Here is a 24,144-nt window from a genome sequence, read left to right as displayed (position 1 = left end):
CCTATCCAACATGATTTCAATAACCTAACTTATTGTTAGCGTATATATAAGCTAACTCTTGTCATTTTTCTACACATACTACTAAAAATCCTAACATGGAACACGTTCACGTAGCATTCTCTCCCTGTAGCAAGTGTCCATGTAGTTGTAAAAAAGAAAGATTACTATTCATACTGGATTACCGATATGAATTTCCCTACGATTGTTTGTAAGAAACAACTAAAGCTATAAAAAAAATAACAAAAGCAAGCTAAGAATAATACATTATGGATAGCATATTTATGTCAAGTGTATTCAAAACCTACTATGAAAATTTATTCTGTTATTTTAATTGGTGATTACCTGTGGACTGTGTTGATTTGTTCCATGAGGATTAGTGCCGGAAAGAAATTTCACTAACACATGAATGAGGTTTGGATCTGACACCAACAGTTGGGCAGTACTTTCCTGAGCTCCAATGGCACTGCTTGGACCAGCTTAAAAATAAAAGCTGGAAAATTAAATCTCTCATCTTAAACATTAGGAGTAAATCCAACATTTATACTGTATACCCATCATACTTACTGCATTATACACAAATATTCACCGTAGAATCAGCTAACAGAAATTGGTTGTTGAGGACTACCATTTTGAGTAAAGAGTTTTTAATTAGAAAAATACAGTTACAGTTATAGCTACCCCCAAAATATTCCATTAGTATCTAAAGTTGCTAAAGCAAAATTCCCAAAAGCAGAGTTTCATTTTGTAAGAAAATGATTTAGAGCTGTTTTGACTTTTTTCTTTCTTTGCTAGTCTACCACTTTAATAAGGCTTAAGTGCATTTCTTAGTTTGACAGGCAGAGACCACATGTTCTATTATCCTGTAAACAATCAAGGTATTGTTGTCTGTGGCACATTCAGAGACTTCTCATCATCGACTAACACTGCAGGGAGCTTAAAGGATAAGGGTTTTGAGGACCAGAAGTAGAATTAAAATATACCCTCCAATGATCAAACAAATAAGCTTTATTAAATGTGCAGCCTTATTCAGTAGTGATATATAAAATCAACTCAAAACACAACTTGAAAAAAGCACAGCTAACTACTGAGCAAAAAGACGTTCTTATAATGTTATACCTATCTAAATGAAACTCCAGGTTATTACATGCTGAAGATGTGATCTCTTTCTGACTATCACTGTCCCTGGTGGTGTTGAAGGAAAGGTTGGATCTGATGCTTAGGGACATGGTTTAGAGGGTGACATTGGTTGTAGGGGGATGGTTGGGCCAGATGAGCTTGAAGGTCTTCCAACCGTAATGATTCTATGACTCCATATGCGAAAGAAAGACAATCCAAAGAAAAAGGTGCTCTGATACAGTTTGTCTGGTCATTCTGTTTGTCAGACCTCATTATTCACAGTAACTTCCTTAAATTAAACAATAAAATACCAACTAGGAGAGAAACATTTCCGTCAAAATGAGATTTAAACCCTGACTACTTCCATCTCAGCTGAAAAGTTTCCAGAGCAATTACATAAAAATAGCATTGGAAAGAGACTTGCTATTAGAAGAAATCCCTATGGGAAGATGGAAAATGTGGAAAACAAAGATAATTCATACTAAGTTTTCCCCTTATCAAATGCCAATTTATTCTCAAATTGCAGACAAATTTCTTCCTTTAGATGAATGCAGGAAAGTAATGCTGAAAGTATTTCTTGTGCAGCTATACAAACAAATTCTCATTGGATTTATCAATATTAGTCTTAGAATAAGTATGTATGGCTCTGACTGATGGAAGGACAACAGCTGGAACTGAATGAAAGCAATAAAGCACACCAAAGCATTACAGCTCCATTGTCCTGTAGACAATAAGCCTGCTCTAGTTTACATTTGACAGTGCAAAAAATGGAAAAGCTAGGCCTTGTTTGGGTGAGGGAGAAATGTGGAAATAAATAAATAAATAAAAACTAACTGCCTAATTTCATTGGTTCCCTGAAAGAAAAAAAAATACTGATTTTTTCAGAACCACAGAGAAGAATTCCATTGCGGGATGTGCCTTGGAAACACCAGCCTGGGTGAACTGATCAAGTTCATTTTCCCCACCACCTGAAGCTTCACCCCTGAACATTTCCTGAAGTAAAATACTCAAAACACTGATTTTCCCCCTAAGAAAACTAGGTATGTAGGTTGCCAGTGGGATTTTTTGGTTGGTTGGCTTTTGGGGGCATTTCTGAATCTGCAATGGTTCACGTTAAAAATGAAAATGCCACTCAGGTCACTAAAGACACTAACTTGCTAAGGCCATACCTCTCACATGTATGCTTGTTTTCTGTAACTTTTCATTGTTTCTATGTAACTGCATCACTGAAACAGCCTCAAACATTAGTTTGAAGCAAGATTTTGTTTTATTATTTCCAAAACTACCACGTATCCAAACTTATTTTGAAATAAGTGTGCAAAAACTCCTCAAATGTTTATTTGGGAAAGTAACATTTTTGTGCTTTTCTGCACTGTTAAATGGTACCTCCAGAGAATCACCTATGATGTCCACAATCAGTGTGACAAGCAGCACCCTTATTCTGCGTTTTTTTTTTCCTGTTTGTTTTTAAATACTAGAACTTCTCCAGAATTGACAGTCCACTTCGTATCTTAAATCATTACAGAGCTATAGAGTACACAAGAAAAGCTTTACTCAAAAGAATGCCGACATCACTTACATTTCATCAGTCTCAGGAACAATGTGTCTTTAAACTATTCTCTCTAAATTGTTTGCTGATACTAAAATAAATAAATAAAAAAACAACATCGAAACCCTGTCTCTTCCAGCAAACACATTTTTGGTAATTGTAAGTTGCTGGAAACTCCTGCAAGGCACTGTCTTTAATGGCTTAAGAGACTGATTATTGCTAGGCCCTGTTTTCAGTTAAAGCACATGGAAACCGAAGTCATTGATAGGAGAATTGCTCTGATGGCTCCCACCCTCAATTGTCACAAAGTGGACAGAGAGTATTTATTTTCTTAAATATCATAACTCAGTGCCATCAAAATAGAATATTATTTTGAATTATTAGCTACTGAGGAATCCTGGCACAGAAGTTATCTGATGTGTGCTGAAACTTGCCTAGCTTCTGGTTCTATAGGTAAGTACAGGAAAAGGAGCCAGTTGGGGCCCAAATCTTATAAACACCAAAATCCACAACCACATTCACACCTGTGTTTGATCATAGCAGTCGCTTCTTAGCTGCTTTTTATTCAGATCATCACTGATCTCAGGCAGTTGCCTAATGAACTCCCACATACGCACAGCTGCCTATCAGTGTCAGAACACAGACACTGTCTCATACCACATGGAAGAGGTTCACATATAACCAGTGGTGTACACAGCAAAATTTTTAGAAACTGATAGCCTACAGTTACAATTAGGGTGTTGAAAATACATATGCATGTTAGGCACTGTTACCCTACAAATCAGACCACGTACTGTTCTCAAATACCAAAACTTTGTGAATATCAACAAAGTCTTCCATTAATCTGTCCTCAGCACCAACATTTAATTTAGTAGCAAAAGTTTCAGTAGATTTTCATGAGACTGATCTCTCAATAACATCACAGAAAAAGGACAAACAGTAAAATTTGAAGAAAAAAAATGCACCCGTAAGGCAATGGTTTCAAATGGTGTTTAGGGAAAAAGATTCAGAAGCAGCTTTGTGGAAAACTGTTGAGAGTAGCTGTGTCACCAGAGAATGGCAAATTGTTTCAGAAAAGTATGATTTTAAGATGACTCTGGGTTTATTTCTTCTGTAATTATTGCCTCTAGTCATATGCTTGGCATGAAAACAATTTAAAAGAGCTCTCATTTGGCCTAACATGAAGGGTTTCAGAGATTCCAGTCTCCAAGTTCTTAATTCTTGATATCTTCTTTAGTCTTGAGGACAAGGCCACAAACACATTCCTCATGACAGCTGTCATATGATAGTAAGCCATTAAGAAGCTTAAATTCTTCATTCAAAAATAACATCCTTTAATTTCTACCTGACTTGTGGCAATATCTCATCCACAACGGGAGATTATTTCTACTGTGTTATGGAGCAATATGGAGAACGCAAGTTAATCTATTGTGCATAGGGAAGTGAAATGAAATAGATGGATTTCATTCTGAATAGATCTGGCTTTTAGGGACTTATCTTCAGGTAGCTTAACATAAGCAGTGACTCAAGTCTGCATATTTATGAAAAATTCCTACTGCATCAGAAAAACAAATACTTCTTACACTACCTTAATCCTCACCCTCTGCTACCTCCACCCCTAATACAAAGCTCCCTCCCAAAGATCTTTAGCTAGGCCTAAAAATCCCTTTTGAAGACGATGCTAACTTAATTGTAACAGCCTTTTCTTTTACCACTAGGGTTTCATTTTTCATGGTACAAGCAGTCCATGGAGCCAACTTGATAAACTCTTTTTAAACTCTTTGAGGAAGAACCAGCAGTAGTACTTCTGTGACAAAGGGAAATTTCTGGTAATCTTTCAGATGGAAATCAACACTCATTTGCACATTGTAAAAATGAACAACAAGAAATCCCACAACTTACCATTAAGCTGCATATTTGTCATGAGAGTTAGGCTATGAAGCACAAGGCACCATGTCCGGAGTAAGGTGTTAGGATACCATGCCAGAACTGACAGGAAGCTAGTTACTGAAGCTGTCAACAAAAACATGTTTTACTAAGCATTAATTTGCAGGGTATTTAAACAAATTTCTCATTTTGATTGCTGTATTTTTGTTTGTTCTATTTAGTTTGTTTTGACAACTACTGTTCCAAGCAATTAGGAAAAGAAGCTTACACCAGCACTTCACAGCAACAGGCCCACAGAACTGTCTATAGTGCCAAAACCTGCCATCTCAGAAAAAATGATGTAAAGAAATATTGTATTTCAAAGGTCTTCACAGAATTCAAACGGTTCATTATAGTAGGCCTTAATGTTTTAGACCCTCACCACAAGATACCACAGTTGCTTTTTTTTAAAACTATATAAATTACTTTATAAAAAAAAAATTAGACATCTTTTTGACAGGTCAGTAGACTGATGTCAAAAAGTAAAACAACATCTCAATGCCTACCCCTAATATCAGATATTACTCTGATAGTAATAATAAACAGTTCATAGGATGGTGTACCAGGAGAAGAAATTTGTCAGAAAAATGCACACAGGTGCACAGTTCACCTTAGACTAAGAGGTGTTTTAAAAAGTCTTCTGGAGAGTAATGATGATTAAGAAGCACAACTTTTAAAATTTAATTTATGAGGAGATTATTCAAATTCAAGGAACCATCCCTCAGTTGCATATAAGCTATACATTTTTCATGCCAAGAAGGTAACGAGACCAGGAATTCTTTAATAAGAACACAGAAATCATTCTGTCACTGATCGTGACAAAAATACCAATAGGCAATAATTTCACCCCTCCTGAAAATGAATTTCCCCTATTTCATGTATTTTACCTTGATTCAAGGAAATTACAGGTATTCGATTAGCATTGTAAAGGAAAATATCAGCGCCACTATCTTTACTTCCCGAGGAGCTGGAATTCAGGCTTAATGTGAGCCATAACTGTAGGAGAGATTCAAGCTGCAAAAAGGAAAAAAAGAAAATCAGACCAAATTCAAATTTTTTCCAGAACTGCAGAGCAAAAAAAATTTCATTTAAAAAGCCTTATCTACATTTTCAACTGTTCCTGTTCCACTGATAACACAAATACACACTCCATTACTTGATCTTAAGATTCTGATAAATAAAATATTCAAGTAAAATTCATCATAACTAGCAACTTATTTTGTTATGCTTTTGTTATGGACTTTCAAAACATGGTTAAGTTTTTCTTAAAAATACAAAGTTGTACACACTGCTCAAAAATCTGTGTATTTCTTATTATCTGTGAAATCTTTTTATTGAAATACTGGCTGCATGTAAGCTTTTGGGATGTCTCAATTTAGGCAAGTGACATTTAAAAGTCAACTGAAATTATTCAAAAGGTATTCACAGAAGCCAATTTTACTATTGGGAAACATTCTTTAATATCAGAGAGACACAAATGCTTACTCTGAGTAACTCCCTTGAGGAAAATAACTACTTGTATATTCTGGGGAAACATCAAAGTCCTCTACCTCACAAACTGCATTTTGGATAGGGCATGTAAAGAACGATGCCGGATGCAGTCAGCCATCCAATTAAAATATAAACAGGTAGGTAGATACCTGAGCACTTACATACAACATACCATGTTCCCTTGTATATTATCAAGAACAGCATTAAATCAATGACTTCTCAAAAAGCACACATCTCATTTTAACATTTAGGATCACAGGATGATTCAGGTCAGAAGGGACCTCTAGAGGTTATGCAGTACAACACTGTGCTCAGGGAAGGGCCAACTAAAGACATCAGACTGGTTTGCATGAGGGCTTATCCAGATGGATTTTGAAAACCTCCATAAACGGCAACTGCACACTTAGTGACATTCTTCACTAACAGTAAGGTAATTGCCATCCTTTAGTGAACCTATTGACTTGTTTTTAAATATGAAAAATGTACTCCTACTTTTCTACTCTAACAATAAAGTCCCTAATCGTTAAAAGCCTTCAGCAGCTTATCTATGACATTATTAGTACTGCTGTCCAGGACAACTTCATTAGCAATAAAGCACATAACCTAACAGGTTAGTTGAATTCTAAGTAGTAAGAAATATAGGAAAACAAATTTCAAATTCAGAGAGAAATATTATCAAAACATTTCAAAGTTCATACTTCTATACCTGAACATGGTGGACTTGTAGCATGGAAAAGAGTTTGTTGAAGCATGCACTCAGCATTGGTATAGATGACAACTGTACAATCAACTGGGCATTTTGGTTAGCAGTGTGCAATCCCCTTAGCAATGAATCATCTGTTCCGCTAGGAGACTGGGTTACTAAAACAATCAAACAAAAACAACATCAATAAATAAATACATAAAGAAAATTACAAACCCCCACTTATTTTGGGCAAGTTGCTAAATGAAATTTCATGCTTATTTCCTCATATTTTATACTTAATGGAAATGCACTTATTTTATAAATTACAACAACATCTTCCATGTGGTGTTCATATGAGCTGGACTGCTGACTACCCTATCATGAAAGCCCTACTTCAATGTCAGACATCATCTTCACAAAAACTGCTTGAAAAGCAAGCCCAAAGAAACATACTTTTAACAGTTTTTACTAAACGTGCGTTTTATAAGTCTCCTGGTAACACTAAATCAGCATCATGGGTGTTCTGACAACATAAGTTTACTGTATAGTCAAGTTCAAAATACTTGAGAAGTACTGAAAAGCATTTTCACTTCCATCACTGAATAGATGAAACAAGTACACAGCAGCTAACATTTCACAAATAATGAAGCTTCACAAAAATAGGAAATAATGTTTACTTGCACCTGGATCAGAAAATAAAAGCAATTTTTCCATTGTACTGTTATGGCTTGTAAAATGAATCCTGCCTATCTGACCAATTTCAGAAAATATCTTGAATAACTTATCCACATAATTTAGAAGTCCAAATAAAATATTTCTGAAGCTCAGCCTAAGAAGAAAATTCAAGTGAAATACAATTTTTTCTAAGCTGCTAAGTGACTGCAGAAAATAAACAGTACAAATTTCAAATGGTTATCATATGAAGAGAATTATTTGACAATATATAGTTACATGTAGGAGATGTGTTTGTTAATGCTTGCAGAATGGAATCAGCCTCCAGGGTGGACATCATTTTCAGCATCAACTCAGCCTGCTGTTCAAGTCCAACTTCTAGACGTGCATCTAAAGCTACACAAGGCAATAAACAGAGTAAAACTGAATTATATCAAAGACTTGCATAGCTAGTGTGTCTAATATCCTGTACAAGCAGTACAGATGCACAGTCCACACTAAACTGAAGAAAAAAATCTCAGTATCACTGATAGGAAGATTCAGTTTTACCTATGATGCAAGCAGAACATAGAAACTTGCACTCTGAACTGAACATAAGATTCTTATGAACATGAAGTATATAATTAATAAAATCACAATTTTCTCATGAAACACACAGATTTCCTCTCACAGTCATCTTACTATCACATACAACTGAATCTATATGTTTAAGCCTATGTTTTTCTGTGAAGTAATTGTTCTCAAAGAAGAACCAAAAAAAAGTGTGGCATGGATTTATTCCATTGGGTAGGGCCAACTATACAAAGTATCAGCCAACTAGAAAAGAGATTCCAAAATTTGTAAGCACGTAGAATAAAAGAGTAATTTTTAACTGACCATAAGGGCGTGTTCGAAAATTTTAGAATATAAGATTCTCTGCTGTATTTTAAATAAAAACCTCAGGAAATATTTTTCTCAGTTATCACAGAAAAAATGTGGCACATAGGAAATTTAATTCTTTCAGGCTGAAGTGTGGCATACAGTATGAGAGAACAGTTCATTGCTCACCTTGAGAGACCGATACGCTCACAGTTTGTGATCCATTTTTCTCTGTAGTTACTGGTGGTTTTGCAACTGGAATTCCAACGCCTCCAATGTAAGGATTGTAATTGTAGGTACCATAATCAGCACCCCAGTAATCATACCATGTACTGCTTATAGGCTTAAAAAACAAAACAAGAAAAACATCAGCAACTATTTAGACTGCCCAAGTGCAGAAATATTTTTTAATAAAAACAAATATAGTCGTTCCAAAAAACAAAAAAACAAAAACAAACAAACAAAAAAAAAAACAAAAAACAAAAAAAAAAAAAACAGAATATCGGATGTAATAACTTTAGAAATTTTTATTTCTTCTTGCAGTACAAACTACTGTATCCTTAGTGATTGTCAAAATGCAGCAATTTATTTATCTGTCTCAAAGATTGAGGGAAACAGTTTGAAAATGTTATCAACAGGATTTACTCACACATCTACAATCCTGTGATGCTCCACTTCCAAATTCACACAGATATTTTGAGATGTTATTTATCAAGACAGAATACATTACAAGTATAACAGTACTATTAAAGTACCTTGAGGCCTCGGTGAGGCTGTTATTATTTATACTGGGTTCTGTAAAATAAAGACTTGAACAATATCTACTCAAGTGTCATAATTAAAGACACTAAAAAAGCACATGGATCATAATAAAAAATAGTAATATAAGAGTGTTTAAAAGCATGTTATATATGCATCTTTTTAATGTGAAGATCCTGTATCAATTACCAGTTCACAGAAACAACAAAGCAGAAACAGATTTTAAGAAATATTAAGAATGAAGAAGAATTTTTCTGGCTGTATTCTGAAGAACAATTGGGCAATAAGATCATGAATATACCCATGGATGAAGTGAACTGGGGAAAATGCCAAATTCCATTATAGTACAATAAAGGAGGGAGACAATAAAAAAAAATAAATAAGGAGTGGGTGGAATAATTTGGCTGGGTGAGATTTGAAGGAAAAAAGTCTTTAAGCAAGAGCTAATCAGTGCAAGGACACAACGGGATATAGAAAAATGTAAGAAAATATAGTACTGTCCGATCAAGTAGAAAGAAAAACAATTTAGAAAAAAACTTTCAGCCTCATTTGTATTAAGGTCAATACTGAGGGGGTAGGAAAACGCCAAAATGAGAATTTCATCCTATTCGACACAGAGAAAAGGCTCAACATATTATTACGAAATTATGATTAAACTCAAAGCATACTGTTTATACGGATATCTTCATGGAAAATATTGTGTGGTAAACAGAGATATGGATATCTGAGATGTGAACACAATCCCTACATTCTTTCCTATCATTCTAATATTAAGCCTTTACAAAAAGGTGAGAACAGGTCTGAGAGACCAAATACCATAACTGAAGAAGAGAAAGATTTTTACTATTTCACATGTAAGGGCTACTCTGAAAACTCAAGTGCATCATACCTTGAAAACTTTGGCTGCAAGGGGATCTTTTTCCAAATCAATATCCAGAGGATCAATATCAACTTCCATCAGGTCTTGCAGTAATTCAAGGTCAATGTCTTTATCTTTTTCCAAAGATGATAGAGGTGGAGCACCTTTGAATGATTAAAATGGTTTTAATACTACCAAGTACCAATTATGAAACAGGGATATATCATATACTTTATGGGTAATACTAAGGCTTTTAATACTCATAGCTCTTAGTGGAAAATTTTAATGCGTACATCAAACCTGCCTTTTCTTAAATATTCAGAATAACAACCACTTTTTACTGATCAGAGATATCAGTTGAAGAACTGCTCATATTTTGCCTTTGTTTTCAGAAATTAATTATTTCATCAAAAATTACTTACTAATATTTTGACAGATAAGTAACAGCAAAGCTTTTTTTTTAAAAAAAAAAAAAAAAACACACACAAAAAAGTTTTCAGTATGCATATATACTTCAAGATTATCGACTAATGTACCTGTGATGTCATGTGTCAAAGGTTCATCTATTGTTTCCACTAATTGAACTGTGGATTGCTGAAGAGAGTCATCAGAATCCCCAGCTGAAGCTCCAGCATCTTCTCCCAAAGCACCTTCTTCCATAGCTTCAGCTGCTATAGGTGCCAACAGCTCTCCTATGCATGACATTAAGCAGACAACTCAATTTCAAACTCCATTCCCATTACAAATTAACGTCCCTACATCTAGGCCAATTATCTGTTTTTCTTCATCTAACTAAATTCTCCAAGAGCTACTTCTTCAAAAGGGACGAGTTCTGGATAATTTTCAAATAATTGGGGTCACACACACACACACACACATATACAATGTGTATACACACACACGCACACTTTACTTTTCAGTGCAGAAGTCATTTATTCAGGATTGACTGATAATCAAAAGATTTTAAATTCTATTTATGACAATCTCATCTCAATTTGCTTGTGAATCATATGTTTTTTCACTCACTATCTTAAGAGTCAGCAGATTCTAACAAAATAATAATAAAATAAAAAAAAAGCTATGAAGAAAGTCAGTTTTCAATGTAAGCTACATACTGAAGAATATGAACTTAAAACAAACCTGCTAGAATATCCTGCAGCATGCACGTCAGAGAATACTGAGCCCATGCTCCTCCCCAAGAGATGTCTCCCCTGTTAAAGTCAGTTCCAACGAGAAGCAGCAATAATCTTTCCAACTGAGTTTCGTTTACAATCTCACATAAATGAATCGTTGGTCTTGTAGCATTTGCAATTCTAGCAAGAACCTATAAAAATATGAAAATATAATTACATCGATTCTCCCCCATATCCCAAGAACGAAGCAATTAAAATCAAGACAAAATTTTCAATTATCCCTACAACTACACTCCAACTGATAAAGCACCAGTCTTCCTGCCATATGATGAACTCAGGGACCACAATTTGTCCATGAAATTCACCTCTCCACTTTATTATTTGAAATTTTCACTATCCATCAGTGAAAGTGCCCATCTTTTCTGACTCAGAGTAAAACACTGTAATCCTGATTCTCCCACACTGTGTAGCTCAACAACTTTTTTTTTTTTTTTTTTTTTAAAGTCCTAAAAATTGATCTCCAGAGCGTTAGTGTAGCAATGTAAAGCTACAAAAATATCTCTAAATAACCTTAAAAATGCCTTGCTCGATCTTTGAAGATTGAGCAATTTTGGAATGAAAAATGGAACTGGACTACTACTTCATTGCTTAAGTGCCAAGAGGTAAGTCAAGCATATTTAAAAAGGTTACCTATTAAGGTCATGGATCATCTATAAATGCTCATATCTGCATGAAAACAGTTCTGAAGAGCACACTAAATAGCACACTAAATAGCACAATAAAATCTTCTTTATAAAGGAAAATCCTACACACTAAGCCTTACACAAACAACAACAATAAAACTCAAAATTTCTTGGACATAATACATAAAAAAGAAAAAAAGCCTGTAGCCAAAGTAAATCAGGCAGTAGCTGCCTTGTCACGGAGTCCAAATTCACAATTACTGTATTAAGTTCAGAGTGCTGTAATAAACTAGGCAAAGTTGCCTGGCAGTCTGAAATAACTACAAATTAAGATCATTTTCACTTTAAAAATAAGTAGCATTTATCTAATTTCAGATACAAGTTCCGAGAATCTTCTTGGTAAAGGTTATGGTCAAAAATATAGTCGTTTATAAGAGTGCTGAACAGGGTCATCAGAAATAACTCTCAAAATTGATGACAGAGCTGAGTGGAATTATTAAGTCCTTTCAATGTTCCTTCCCTTGGTGCAACATCTTTGCTGTTGTAGTGCATTTGGACAATTCTGAAGCCTGGCAATTGCAGTACTAAGGAGTAAACACCCAGCTCCTAGTATGTCAGGCACAGCTCCTGCTCTGGGAAAAGGGAAACGCCAATTACACTTAAAAAAACGAAGTAGTAATTACACTGCTACAGGATTGAACTGGATATAGAATGTGACATTTAACTGACCACAACTTCTTCTTACTTATTACAACCTACTTTTTATTAATTCATGAATAAACTGGAGTTTGGCCTCAGTAACTGCATGTGGTAAGAAAGAATTGTCTGCATAGACCTCCCATTTCACAACAGAGGCCAACATGTTCACCAGGACTCTTGTCTATAAGAGGCAATATCTGGGTTTGCTAAAAAGATTTTTTTTTTTTTAAAAAAAGGAGTTTTCCATTCTACAGTAACAGATTTTATGGACAAATGGTGGAAAGCAGACTTGACTTTTGGTTATTTGACCAACATCATCCTCATGTTACGTTCAAAAAAGATTAAGAAAAAGCTCATATTTCTTCACCTTGGAATTGTGATCCAAAGTCAGTTGCCTTTTAGTTCTAAGATTCTAGGCCAAGTCCCAGAACCACCTATTTTTTTAATATTATTATTATTTATTTATTTTTAGCTTTTTCATTAGGAAATTTACCCTATGATAACCAGTCTGTAGGACATTTACCCTGTGACAACCATACTCTAAACCATCTCCTAAAAGGTAGCAGGAGGTAAGTTATAGAGTTAATTCTTTAAACCAGCCAGGATTTTTTTCTTGAGGCTGAAGAGGATTTAAAAAAAAAAAAAAAGCAACCCCCAAAAGTGTATACAAACTTTTTGCTTTCATTTTCTCTTGAAAAATGTGTTTGCAAGAGTTAAATCAGCCTTCTGAATACCAAAATCTGAATAATTGACTCACGTTAGTGGAAACATACACAATAGAGAAGATGAGACTGTAAAAAGAGCAATACGAGCAAACATTGCTCAAGTTCCCTCTCCAGATGGAAGGAGAATTGAAGAAAACTGGAGGGCTGCACATGTCAAAAAGCAATGCACAAGAAATCTAGCTCACAGACCATGTTTAATTTCTCTGAATTTGAAAAAAAAAAAAAAAAAAAAAAGATTTTGCATACTGCTACCTAAAAGCTGAGATCCATAAATGAAGATAGAAAGACCACTGGTCTGGACAGATATTCTGTCATAGTTACTATTGATAATCCAGTAAGAGAGAAAAGAATTTTTGCCAAGACCTGACTAATTGCATTTGTTTTTCAGAAGGAAAAAAAAAAAAAAAAGGGTGCCATGTATGCACATCCAACTAGCAAGACGTAACACAAAATTTTATATACTTATGTCAACCCCAATCTAGGATTATAAAATCCCAGAAAACCCTTGGAAAGTATCAAGAAACAAGCAGGAAACAAATGTAGTACATAAGAAGCTTCACTTAAAGATCCCCGTCATTCACAGTACACTTTAAAAACAATGCTAATTTCCTTACTGAAAGTTACAATAAAAATTTTTAGACATCCCTCAGAAATTACATATTTCTACAACTGAAGTCAAAGTTGCAAGTGTGTTCTTACAGACAACTTCATGCAAAATCATTATAAATAAGCAGAAAGAATTGCCCCCAAACTGTATAGAAAAATTCCCACAACTATCAACTGCTATATAGACTCAAAATCCTGAATTCAGGCTAAAGAAAAACACTTACAACTGACTAATGGAGTGCTAACAAGATGGTTACGTACTTGCTGCTTATTCAATTTTAATACCATGAAGATAAGTAACAGTTTTCATTTCTGTGATTTTTTTAACAAAGAAATCAGATATTTTTACTAGGTTGAAATGTTAGAACTTCACAAATATACTTACATGAAAATATTTTTTTTAAAGTTAGTCTTTTTAGGCCATTTTGAAGCCAGCATTTTGTAAATTACACAAAAAGTGACAGATCAGGAAAAAACTTCCTCACCACAAATTTCACTGCTACAGCTGATTTTTTTTTTTTTTTTTTAACCAGCAAGCAAGCAAAAAAGCAGTGACAGAAATGTGGTTTCCACTGCAACTTTAGAATGATATTCCATGGTCTGTTTACCTTACAAACAAACAGAAGTAAATCTGCATGACAAGTAAAATCCATGGACAGGAGAAAGAGTGCCAGCTTCTGCACTACAGAAATACAACGTTCATGTGCCAGTGTAAAGGGAAGTGGTTCAATTTCTGGAGTTTCTTTTGTTGTTGATACTTCAGTATCCAAAGTAGAACGAGGCCATTCTGCAGTCCGACGTAAACGTATTAAATCCTTGAAGTGCTGTAGAAATTAAATTTGAAACAGCAGTTACACATTTTTAGACTAAGCTCTGGATCTTCTCCCAGCAAAAATCTGAGGCAGCAATAACAGTAAAGGAGAGTCTAAGTATATATGCGAATCTGGAATGGAATTAAGGTTTTACTGGAAGAAATTTGTTTTGGCAGAATGTTGTCTCAGGTGACAGAGCAATAACCAGGTTATTCAGTTCCACACAAGTGCCAATTAAGCCTTTATGTTTGCCATAAAACATATCAAGAATACGTATTTTAGAAGTTCCTTTCTTGTTTCCACACCTGCATATAAAACTACTGTTAGCATGAAGTGAACGGCAGACAGAAATAGCTAATATGGAAATTTTTCCCTACAAGAATGCTGACTTTAGGTTCTTCACATTAGATAAATCATCAGCAACTTTTAACATTTTCAATACTTACAAGATATAGAGCATCCAACAAACACCATAAATCGAGCTAACCCAATACCTGATCAGGGCTATAACTACAACCTGTGTGACTGAGTGTTTATAAATCCAGTAGAGGAAAGAAGGTGCTTTTATTAATCTTAGTGCCCACCTAGGACACTCCAGAAGTTCACTGCATCAGCTACAAAAGCAGCATAAAATTAGATAATGCAAAGGCCTCTTACAATCTCACTTAAGTACTAGATACTGAAATAGACCAGAGAAAAAAAAACTATTTACCAAGACAAAGGTTTCAGCTTTCTCCAAAATGCAATAGATGTTTTAGGTTACTCACACCATGTCATAACTGGAAGTGATTAGTAGGCAAAATAGTAAAAAATGCATGAAATGCAACTATCCAGCGTACAGTAATACCGTAACTAGATGTTAAGAAATTTCAAGGGGTAACTCTTTAGTTCAACATGCATTTTTGGATGCAACGAGGTTGCTATAAAGTGAAACTTAAATAGCTGGACAGCATATTTCAGCCAGTGAGTCATTAAAAGATGTCTCAAGGGGGCCACTGCTGGAGCAGAGCTGTTGAAATAGCAGCCCCGTATAACCTGCTGGAATAAAGCAGAAGATAGAACAGGAAAGAACAGCTCATGACAAGCAGAGTTGGTGAAAACTTAGGGCTTTACTTTTATACGAGTGCTTAAACTTCTAGGTTGCTTTTTCACAGTTACTGGAAATTTCTGTAAGATTTTTCTTCAGAATGCCTTTAAGGCCCACTATTCTATTATGTCATTCCACAGTCCTACTCTCAGTCATTCAAAAAGACATTAGTACTGCTGGAACTACCCAGGAAATATTTAAGGAAATACTTAATTTTGGTAGCTAGAAAGATTTGCATGTTTTTTGTATTCCTTGATATGTCCATGCTGCCATCTCCAGAGATCCCTGAATTTCTGCACCTTGTCTCATGGTCAAAATAGTTCTTTTACTATGATACCCACTCTCAGGTAAGTCTGGAGCCAGAATCTACATGATAAATACTTTTAGGAAGCTCAGAAAACATTCTCAAAAGTTGTACTTCTTAGTCTGGGGAGTCACTCAGATGGCAGGATTATTTTCTCATTACTCAACCAGAACAGCATCTGGAAGAGTACCACATATAAAAGTTAGCTGTATAAAATATTAATTTACATTTCTGTTGGTTTACGTTATCTAAAGTTTAAAGATAGGACTAGCATTCCCAAAGCTGCAGGATTACTGGTCATTTTGGCTATGACCACCTTAAAAAAAAAAAAAAAAAGAAAAAGAAAAAATCCCTGTGAAAGGGTAAATATTTTTCCCAATGCAAGAAATTTCCACATGGCTGCTGTATTCAACCTCAGAATATCCTTGATAGCAGCCATGAAACACTTTCTAAAAGTAAGGTCAACATAGGACAAAAATGACTTTGCAGGAATGAATCTTTTCACACATAGGACAGGAAGTCAATTACAGTTTCAGAGCATCATACCTTTGAAGTAGCCTGCTTTAGTTTTGCCTGTTCTACTAAAAGTTTGTATGATGATCCTTTGTTGCTTTGTATTTTCTCTTTTTCCATCTGTTCCACCAAAGCCTTCTGCTTTGCTTTTAATAAGTTAAGTTGCTAAAAGAAAATGTTAATAGGAAAAAATGAAAATTTAAGCAATAAGATGTTAAAAGGATCAGTATTTTCATATGATAGTAATCTTCAGTTCAAACTGTAACTTGAGCCTTTTAAGGATACTTTACATACATCTTTAACTGAGACACCTTTAGGGGCCACTAGCAGACACAGAACAGATGAAGTTTAAGAAAAAAATAATTTTAAAGGAGCTCAAGACATACATGCCCAGGGTCATGAAACCATCATGGTTGCATTTAGAAATGAAATTGCTGTCTTAAGCATTGCCAATTGTTAATTCACAGCTTAGGAGCTTGCACTCTGATGTACCCAGACCTACCTAAAAAGTAAATTTTATTTATTATCCAATATGGGTCACAGAACGCAACAGTACATTCCAACATTTGTTCTTTCAGCAGATGCCATGCCCCACAGTTTGAGACAAATATCAAAGAAGATAGGCAGCCTTTAGCTCCAGAATCAAGACTATGCAAAAGCAAGGCTGAATGAGTCCCAATGCCAAAGCTGTTCTCTCAGAAAATGAGACAAGCTATACAGACTTATCTGTGAAAATAGCCACTACCGTGCCAGAAGTCACCTGTTTATGATGCACAAGCTGTTTTCTAATCTTTCGGGAATACAGTCTATCCAGGCTACTGTTGCCTTTAGTAGATCTGCTCAGACTCTGAGTGTGAAGGCTATTATTTATAAAACTCCACTGGTTTCCTAATGGAAAAAAAAAAAAAAAAGGAAAAAAAAAAAGATAGTGATCAGTATTGTTAAAACTCATTTAACTCTAGAGATGAGCATTTATATGGCAAGGGTTGGCATCTCTATACAATAAATATTAAAGAAACAAGCCAAATAAAATTCTCTTAGCGAAATGCAACTGTAATTACATATGGTAATATTTCTGTGTAATTTTAAAATGTTTACTTTTGTTATTTTTAAAACATAAGAAGATAAGAAAGACCGTCCTAACTAAAAATGCCTGAACAGCCTTGGTAACACAAAAGCTTTCCAGTTTTGATTTTTAGAAAAGCTGTTCAAATAAATAATAGCTATCCCACTCAAAAAAAAAATAAAACCACTACTAAAAAAAGCCTATGCATTTAAAGGTACATATACCACAACAAACACCAGAACAGGTAACAAAGTCATACTAATGCCATTCCTCACAATACAAATAGGGTCTCAACGTGGTATACTCTCAACTGCCTGGTACAGGAGTCACAGAATAATATACAGATATTTCACAAAATCAAATCAAATTTGTAATTATCCCTTAAAAAAAGAGAGACATATTTCTAAGGAAAAAAGCAGGTGAAGAAACAAACGACAGTGTAAATAAAACAATCACAATATTTGCTTTAAAAATCTCATTTTTTTAAATGAGCTCAAAACATATTTTAAGTATTCGAACACCTCCAAAACAGTCACAGAAACAAGCTTTGATATTTAATTAAAAATAAGCATTGCCTACCTGTCAAAAAACGTTCCCTCTCTTTTCCATTCAAAGGTTTCTTGGCTGTGGCTGCTTCATCTTCAACAGTAGCTACATAATCCAGTAGTCTGGACACCAGCATTACAACCCAGCTGATCATGGGAATGTCTAACACTCCTTAAAAAGAAATAGATTTGAGTGCCTTAATAAAGTTTGGAAGCCATAAGAACATAAAAAAAAAATCATGACAAGAATTACACGGCACAAATTTCACTAGGCCACAAAGATGCCTTTTTTTAAACAAGGATAAAACTCTTAGCACTCATAAATATGACAAGAAATCAAACATTTGGTGTAGCCTTGCGGCAGAAAAGCAAGTGTCACAGTTCTTCTAGGCTGATCAAGTCAGAAGTAAAAAGTTTCACCTCTATTGTTACAGGTAGAAACCAAGTGGCATTTAAAAAGAAGACTAAAATTGTATGCCTGAATTTCCTAAATATCAAATGCAGAATGACAACTGCTTGCATAAAAGCAAAGAAATTAGATGTGACTTAATCCATAGCATGAAACTCCTCCCATCACCCAAGGCTCCAACAAGCCTTGAACTCAAATAGCTTCATTATTACTCCTTTATAGTGTATTTTCATGTAGCCATTCAAACAAATTTCGGGAAAGCCAAGATTGAGTTCAGATTAGATGAACCATACTGGTGGCACTAATAGTTAGTTACAGCCTATTTCAGTCTCACACTTCAAATTCAGTGGTTTTGTACAGAGAGAAGAAAAAAAAATGTATCTTATACATCATGCAAGAAAAATTTGTGTGTGCATGATTAAATCTAAATGAACGTTTCTAAAGTGAACTTATGAGTACTCAATACGGACCAGAAACCTACAATTAATGACCACTGGAACACTGTCATTAAGCAAATTGCATTCTTTCACGTAGCATCAATAGAGCAAACTCAACAGTACTAGAGGTTACATACTGATTTTCATATCTGTACACAGCGCTGAGCCATGTTTAACTACACTATACTTTTCATCCACTGACCTCAAAAAAGCTTTGGTCAACTCAAATGATTATTAATTTCCACTCAAAGAAGAAAACTAAGGCATAAAAACAACTTGTCCAAAATCACACCTAGTTGCTGGAAGCCCAAGCAAGACGATGTAGGCCCTGACTGTTTACTCCAGTGTCCTATCCATGCTGGCCAAAAACAGCCCACCTCAGGGGGGCAGTGGAACTCAGGGGGCAGCCTTCCCATAACATGACCTCAACAGCAACTGCAGACTGAATTCCATATCCCAACTCTGTCTCAAGTTCTCTAAATTCTCTCTATTCATAATGCTCACTTCTTGCTCTGATTTTTGTTATCTGACTTTATCCCCAGTAAGTTCTCACCCCTTTGCCCTTATTATGTGTGGTAGTTCTCAAATAGGGTTTTCTTCTGCCATACCTGATGCTTCCATCACACATAATCGTGCCCTAGTACTCACCTGTACTGTCCAGGAGGAAGGAAGCTGGAAGACCAGCAAATAAAGCTCTGAAGTATCAGTTACTTCTCCTGCTTCCTAAAGTCCTCCGTGAGGACAACTAGTAAGGCAAGAGCTATGAAAGGAATTGGCAGCTGTGGGGAGAGTGCAAACAGAGGTAGAGGAGATGTAAGCTTGGATTTGCCTCAGACTCATTATGAGACTATAGCAGGATATGGCCAAGATAGAGAAAGTACATGGTAGAACCAAGGGGAAGCAATAGGACAGCTTCTGACACCAGCCTGAGGCTTGTTTACGTCAGGAGACAAGATAAAAAGTAAGGACAGAGTCACAGCTGGCATGTACCAACTTTATAATGCTACGAATTTCAAGTAGCATATCTTCTACAATGTTCTGCTACATGTACAGAACTGATGACGTAGAATTTGATCAAGCATTTTCTTCAAACTTCAGGTGGTTAAGAAAACACTCCAAAAAATCAAGTTTGGAGAATATAATGTCAGTATATATGTATATTTTTTAAGTGTTAAGAAAATGTACATTTCTTGTGGTTACAACAACAACAACAAAAAAAATGTAGTTCGCAGAAACCATATGTATGGTTTCAAATTTGTCTTCATAGCTGCATTTCACTACAAAAGCTGAAACTTAGAAAGGGTCTTATGAGCAAAACCAGACGCTTCTTTCCAAAATACTAAATTCCGAAGTCATTCGCTGGAGTCATTAGAGCTGTCTACACCTTGGATGTTCCTCCCACTTGGCTGAAACCTTAAAGCTACCTAGCTGAATTGAAAGCAACCAAATAGACTTTGTTCACATTTAATCAAGGGAAAACAGTATCTCTTAGCACCTAAAGAACAAGAAATTTGAGCATATTTTAAAAGACATCTGTGTTTCAAAAATATAATAAACAAATCCAATCTCTTTTTTTAATACACCAAAAACTGTGAGCTATTTTTCTATCCAGTTTTCTATCTTATAATTAATATGAAACTACAGTTTCCCAAACTAGAGGCCTACCTTCAGTTCTTCTGTGCACAGGTAAATGAGGTTGCAGTGGTGAAAGCAGGTTATCCAGGAGATTGAGTAAACTTTCTAAAACACCACTGTTGCTAAGCGATCTTTGGCCAATGCAAGAAAGCAACATGAAGACCCTAAAAATAAAATTTAAATGTTTAAGATTTCATTTTCTTTTCAGTTTCAGTAATATTATGAAACACCCCTTCTAGAACCATATTCCCCTAGGCCTTCAAGCAGATTGCTACAGAAACCAGCACTGTGGCCCAGCAAGTGGACTAGATTTCAAGATCTATTGTCACAGAGGTAGTGCAGTATTTTGTTATGTTTTCTCTTTTACCCTGAAGAGGTCAGTAGTTACTTGCAGAACATCCCATTCTGTACACCTGAAACAAGCGCTCATCTGTTTTATTTCCTATTACATATGATATGCTGAATAGCAGGAGTAGAGAATTCAATACATGTACTCTCGTAACACTGCATTAATCCATTTAGAAGTATGACAATGTAAATGTTACAGTCCAAAGAAGGCAGAAAGCCACAGAACAGCAAATATGTTAGATTAAAATAACAGAGGGATGTTTAGAATATCAAGGATCTCATGCAATAATCTGAAATGATCAACACATCCCAACACCTAGTACTCAGCTCTATGCTTGTTTGCTCATATCTCAAAGACGACTTCTATATTAGATGCAAGTAGTGTGCTTTTCAGTCTCATTCCTACTTCCAAATGCATTAGAATGGCTCTGTGTATTTAAGCCCGTTAAAGCAGAAGACAATTTTTGACACTGGAAAGCAATCCTGCTAGGTATGTGAAGAGCACCAGAAATGTCTTCCTATTCACTTTTAAGTGAGGAAAAGAGCAACTTATTGTGGTGCAAGTACCAAATACATGCAAAAAAAAAATAACTACAAACAGATATTTGTCATTTGCAGTGCTTTTTTTGGAACTATTTCTTACATCAGTGGAATAAACAGATAAGTATTATTTAGCCACATTTTTGCCAACTGAAATACTAAGTTACGAACCATGGAATTATTTACAAGCGATTCACAGGTGACATATCAATATAAGCTTATACCTTACCTGTCTTGAGGGAATATGAGAAGTTGCTCTGAATTGTATAATTCCTGCAATACGTTCGAGAGAAACTGACCCCACCACCTTTCTCCTCCACAAAGCTGAACAAGCAGAAGGCCAGTATGCAAACGTATTTTGGGGGTTCCACTGATACACAGGTGTTTAAATAATTCTTCACAAGCTTGAGCATGAAAAGTACTTTGAAGAACCACAGGAACAGAGTGTCCTTTTAATAAAAGAGAATAAGCAACCATGTTTAAGGAGAGAGAATGATGCTATTATAACTACATTGGCTTCAAGACAAGAAAAAGTTTTTAGGAAGTTTTTAAAACTACTATGATTAGACTAATTCACATGGGAAAGCAGGAAGAAAGAGGACCAGATAGGGAGATTGTAATTTGCAGGTAACCCATAAAGATCAGTCTGTTTGGTCAAAACCATATCAATTTTATGGCAGTGCCTCAAATACCTCCATGGAATCTACGCAAAGCCAAAACCAAACCATCATTATGCTTAACAACAAACTGGCACAGAAAATTACAAGACAGACACAAATGTCTATTTAGAGAACAATGTTCCCCAATTACTATTTTTAAATACTTTTTTTTTTTTTTTTTTTAATTCACCATTCCTACTCAGACTTCAATTTTGATTCTCCAGGAACACTTTCAATGGCCAGTTTAGGAAATAAAAATCCTTACTGGATATCTAAATATTAAAAATCAAGAACTGAGCACAGATAATGATTTTATGATTTTTTTCCACAGCAGTTGTCTCTGCTTCTGTTCCCCACTCTTAACTGCCTAATCTGGTTCCGGGATCTTCCACAAGCTCATTCTATCTACATGAATATTGTGCCCGGGCACAATATTCAACAAGCTGAATCAGCCCACAAGATGGTATCACAATCAAATGGTTTCTGAACAAAGGAAAATGCAGCTAGGAGTATAGAAAAGGCAGAAGGAACTTGATACCCCGTCCCATCCTTATTTTGAAGTAATAAGTGGTTAGGTCAGCTTGGTGCAATTGGTCAAGCTGTACACTGCATATTACCAGCTGCTAAACTCATAGTAAAACATAACAATACAGTTTAAAAGCTTTATAGTGGGAATGTACAGATAAAGCAAAAGAAAAAACAAATTTTTTCCACAAACATGACAAAAGCTTTGAAACCTGAAAAAATACTAACCATTGGAAGAATGAAGCAAACTAAGTAAAGTATCCAGTAAGTATCTAATGATGGTGCGCAACTGCTCTGTAGATGACATCTGAATCAGCTCTTTTGGATCAGATTGTTCCTTCAACGTTTTCCTGGTTGCACCTAAAGCTACTCTGAGCCTCTGAACAGCATGGTGAGCCAAATTGAGTTGAAGCTGTAGCTGAATGCAGTCCTGGTAAGCAGAAAATACTCTGCTGTCTTCTTCTACTGCCTTGTCTGGCTTTCGTAAAAAGTACTGGGCATTGTTAGCGCTATTGAGTGGTGGCAGGTCAATACTCTGCAAAAGGATTTCTAACCGATGGCAGGCCAAGTTGTACCTAAAAGGAAACATCCCAACACAATATAATAGGCATTAGTAAACAGCAATACATTTGACAGTCACCTTGCCAGAAGATGACTTCTGGTCCATTTTGAATGCATTACTGAAACAAATATAAACAAAATACAGAGTAGTCTTTGTTAATTGTATGACGATGCTCACTGTAACAACTCAACAATTTTATCTGAATAACAGCACAGGAAGAAAGAATACTTGTGAAAAAAAACTTCTGATATTCCAGTGTTGTAAGTTAAAATAACTAGTAAATATGCTTTTTTTTTCCCCACCTGCACTGTATGTCTTCTTGCAGCGCAACCATCATTGCTAAATGTTGGTCAATTTCTGGCTGATTTGCAGCTTCACCTTCTCCTCTGAGGGGATCATGCATTAGTTTCAACTCATTTTCAAAGGGCAGGATATAGGTATGGCCATAATAAAATCCCAATGGAATTTTTGCTCTGGCATTTGTGCTACCGTATCGACCAATAACAGTGATCTGAAAGAGAATACAACAGTATTGTAATTCAATTGTATCAAAACAGGCAAAATATACACTAAATCAAGAATTCACGTGTAGGCAGCTGAAGTTTGATCTGAAGAGAACTTCAAAGGAAGTTTACAAAGTAACAAAAATCAGGAGTTTAAATGAGACAGTGTACAGTCCATCTCCTCTTACCTTCATAAACCTGCAAACTGGTGGGGGCAACAAGTCATGTAAAATAAGTGAGTGTGTGCTAATGTCAGTAGCCACTACCAGCCGCCTTCCATCCACTTCTTCTCCTAAAGTCCAGATGTCAATTGACAAAGAAGCCAAATCTCCACACGTGGGAATCAATACATCTGTCAGTAATATAGGTCTTCCAAAATCTAAAGTCACAAATCTTCTTGCTCCTAGGGAAGAAGGACAGGATACCAGTGCACATTAA

General features: G+C 35.4%; 1 protein-coding gene across 1 annotated transcript in view; it reads right to left on the bottom strand.

Moving 5' to 3' along the window:
- Window positions 1-24,144, bottom strand: part of BIRC6 (baculoviral IAP repeat containing 6) — a 173,717-nt gene that overhangs the window by 88,623 nt on the left and 60,950 nt on the right. The window contains exons 27-44 of the mRNA XM_032184553.1: window positions 23,895-24,109; window positions 23,506-23,714; window positions 22,870-23,216; window positions 21,687-21,906; window positions 20,600-20,733; window positions 18,123-18,260; window positions 17,238-17,365; window positions 16,511-16,642; window positions 14,370-14,585; window positions 11,056-11,239; window positions 10,452-10,607; window positions 9,946-10,079; window positions 8,487-8,640; window positions 7,719-7,835; window positions 6,789-6,943; window positions 5,479-5,605; window positions 4,568-4,678; window positions 343-476 (exon numbers count right to left, since the gene is read on the bottom strand). Of these exons, the coding sequence (XP_032040444.1) occupies window positions 343-476; window positions 4,568-4,678; window positions 5,479-5,605; window positions 6,789-6,943; window positions 7,719-7,835; window positions 8,487-8,640; window positions 9,946-10,079; window positions 10,452-10,607; window positions 11,056-11,239; window positions 14,370-14,585; window positions 16,511-16,642; window positions 17,238-17,365; window positions 18,123-18,260; window positions 20,600-20,733; window positions 21,687-21,906; window positions 22,870-23,216; window positions 23,506-23,714; window positions 23,895-24,109 (3,011 nt within the window). The remainder of the gene's footprint in view (window positions 1-342; window positions 477-4,567; window positions 4,679-5,478; window positions 5,606-6,788; window positions 6,944-7,718; window positions 7,836-8,486; window positions 8,641-9,945; window positions 10,080-10,451; window positions 10,608-11,055; window positions 11,240-14,369; window positions 14,586-16,510; window positions 16,643-17,237; window positions 17,366-18,122; window positions 18,261-20,599; window positions 20,734-21,686; window positions 21,907-22,869; window positions 23,217-23,505; window positions 23,715-23,894; window positions 24,110-24,144) is intronic.

This window comes from Aythya fuligula, chromosome 3 (genome assembly GCF_009819795.1).
Source record: "Aythya fuligula isolate bAytFul2 chromosome 3, bAytFul2.pri, whole genome shotgun sequence".
NCBI classification, from domain to species: Eukaryota; Metazoa; Chordata; class Aves; order Anseriformes; family Anatidae; genus Aythya; species Aythya fuligula.
The sequence above is the reverse complement of the archived record's forward strand: the minus strand, read 5'-3'. Positions and strand labels throughout refer to the sequence as shown.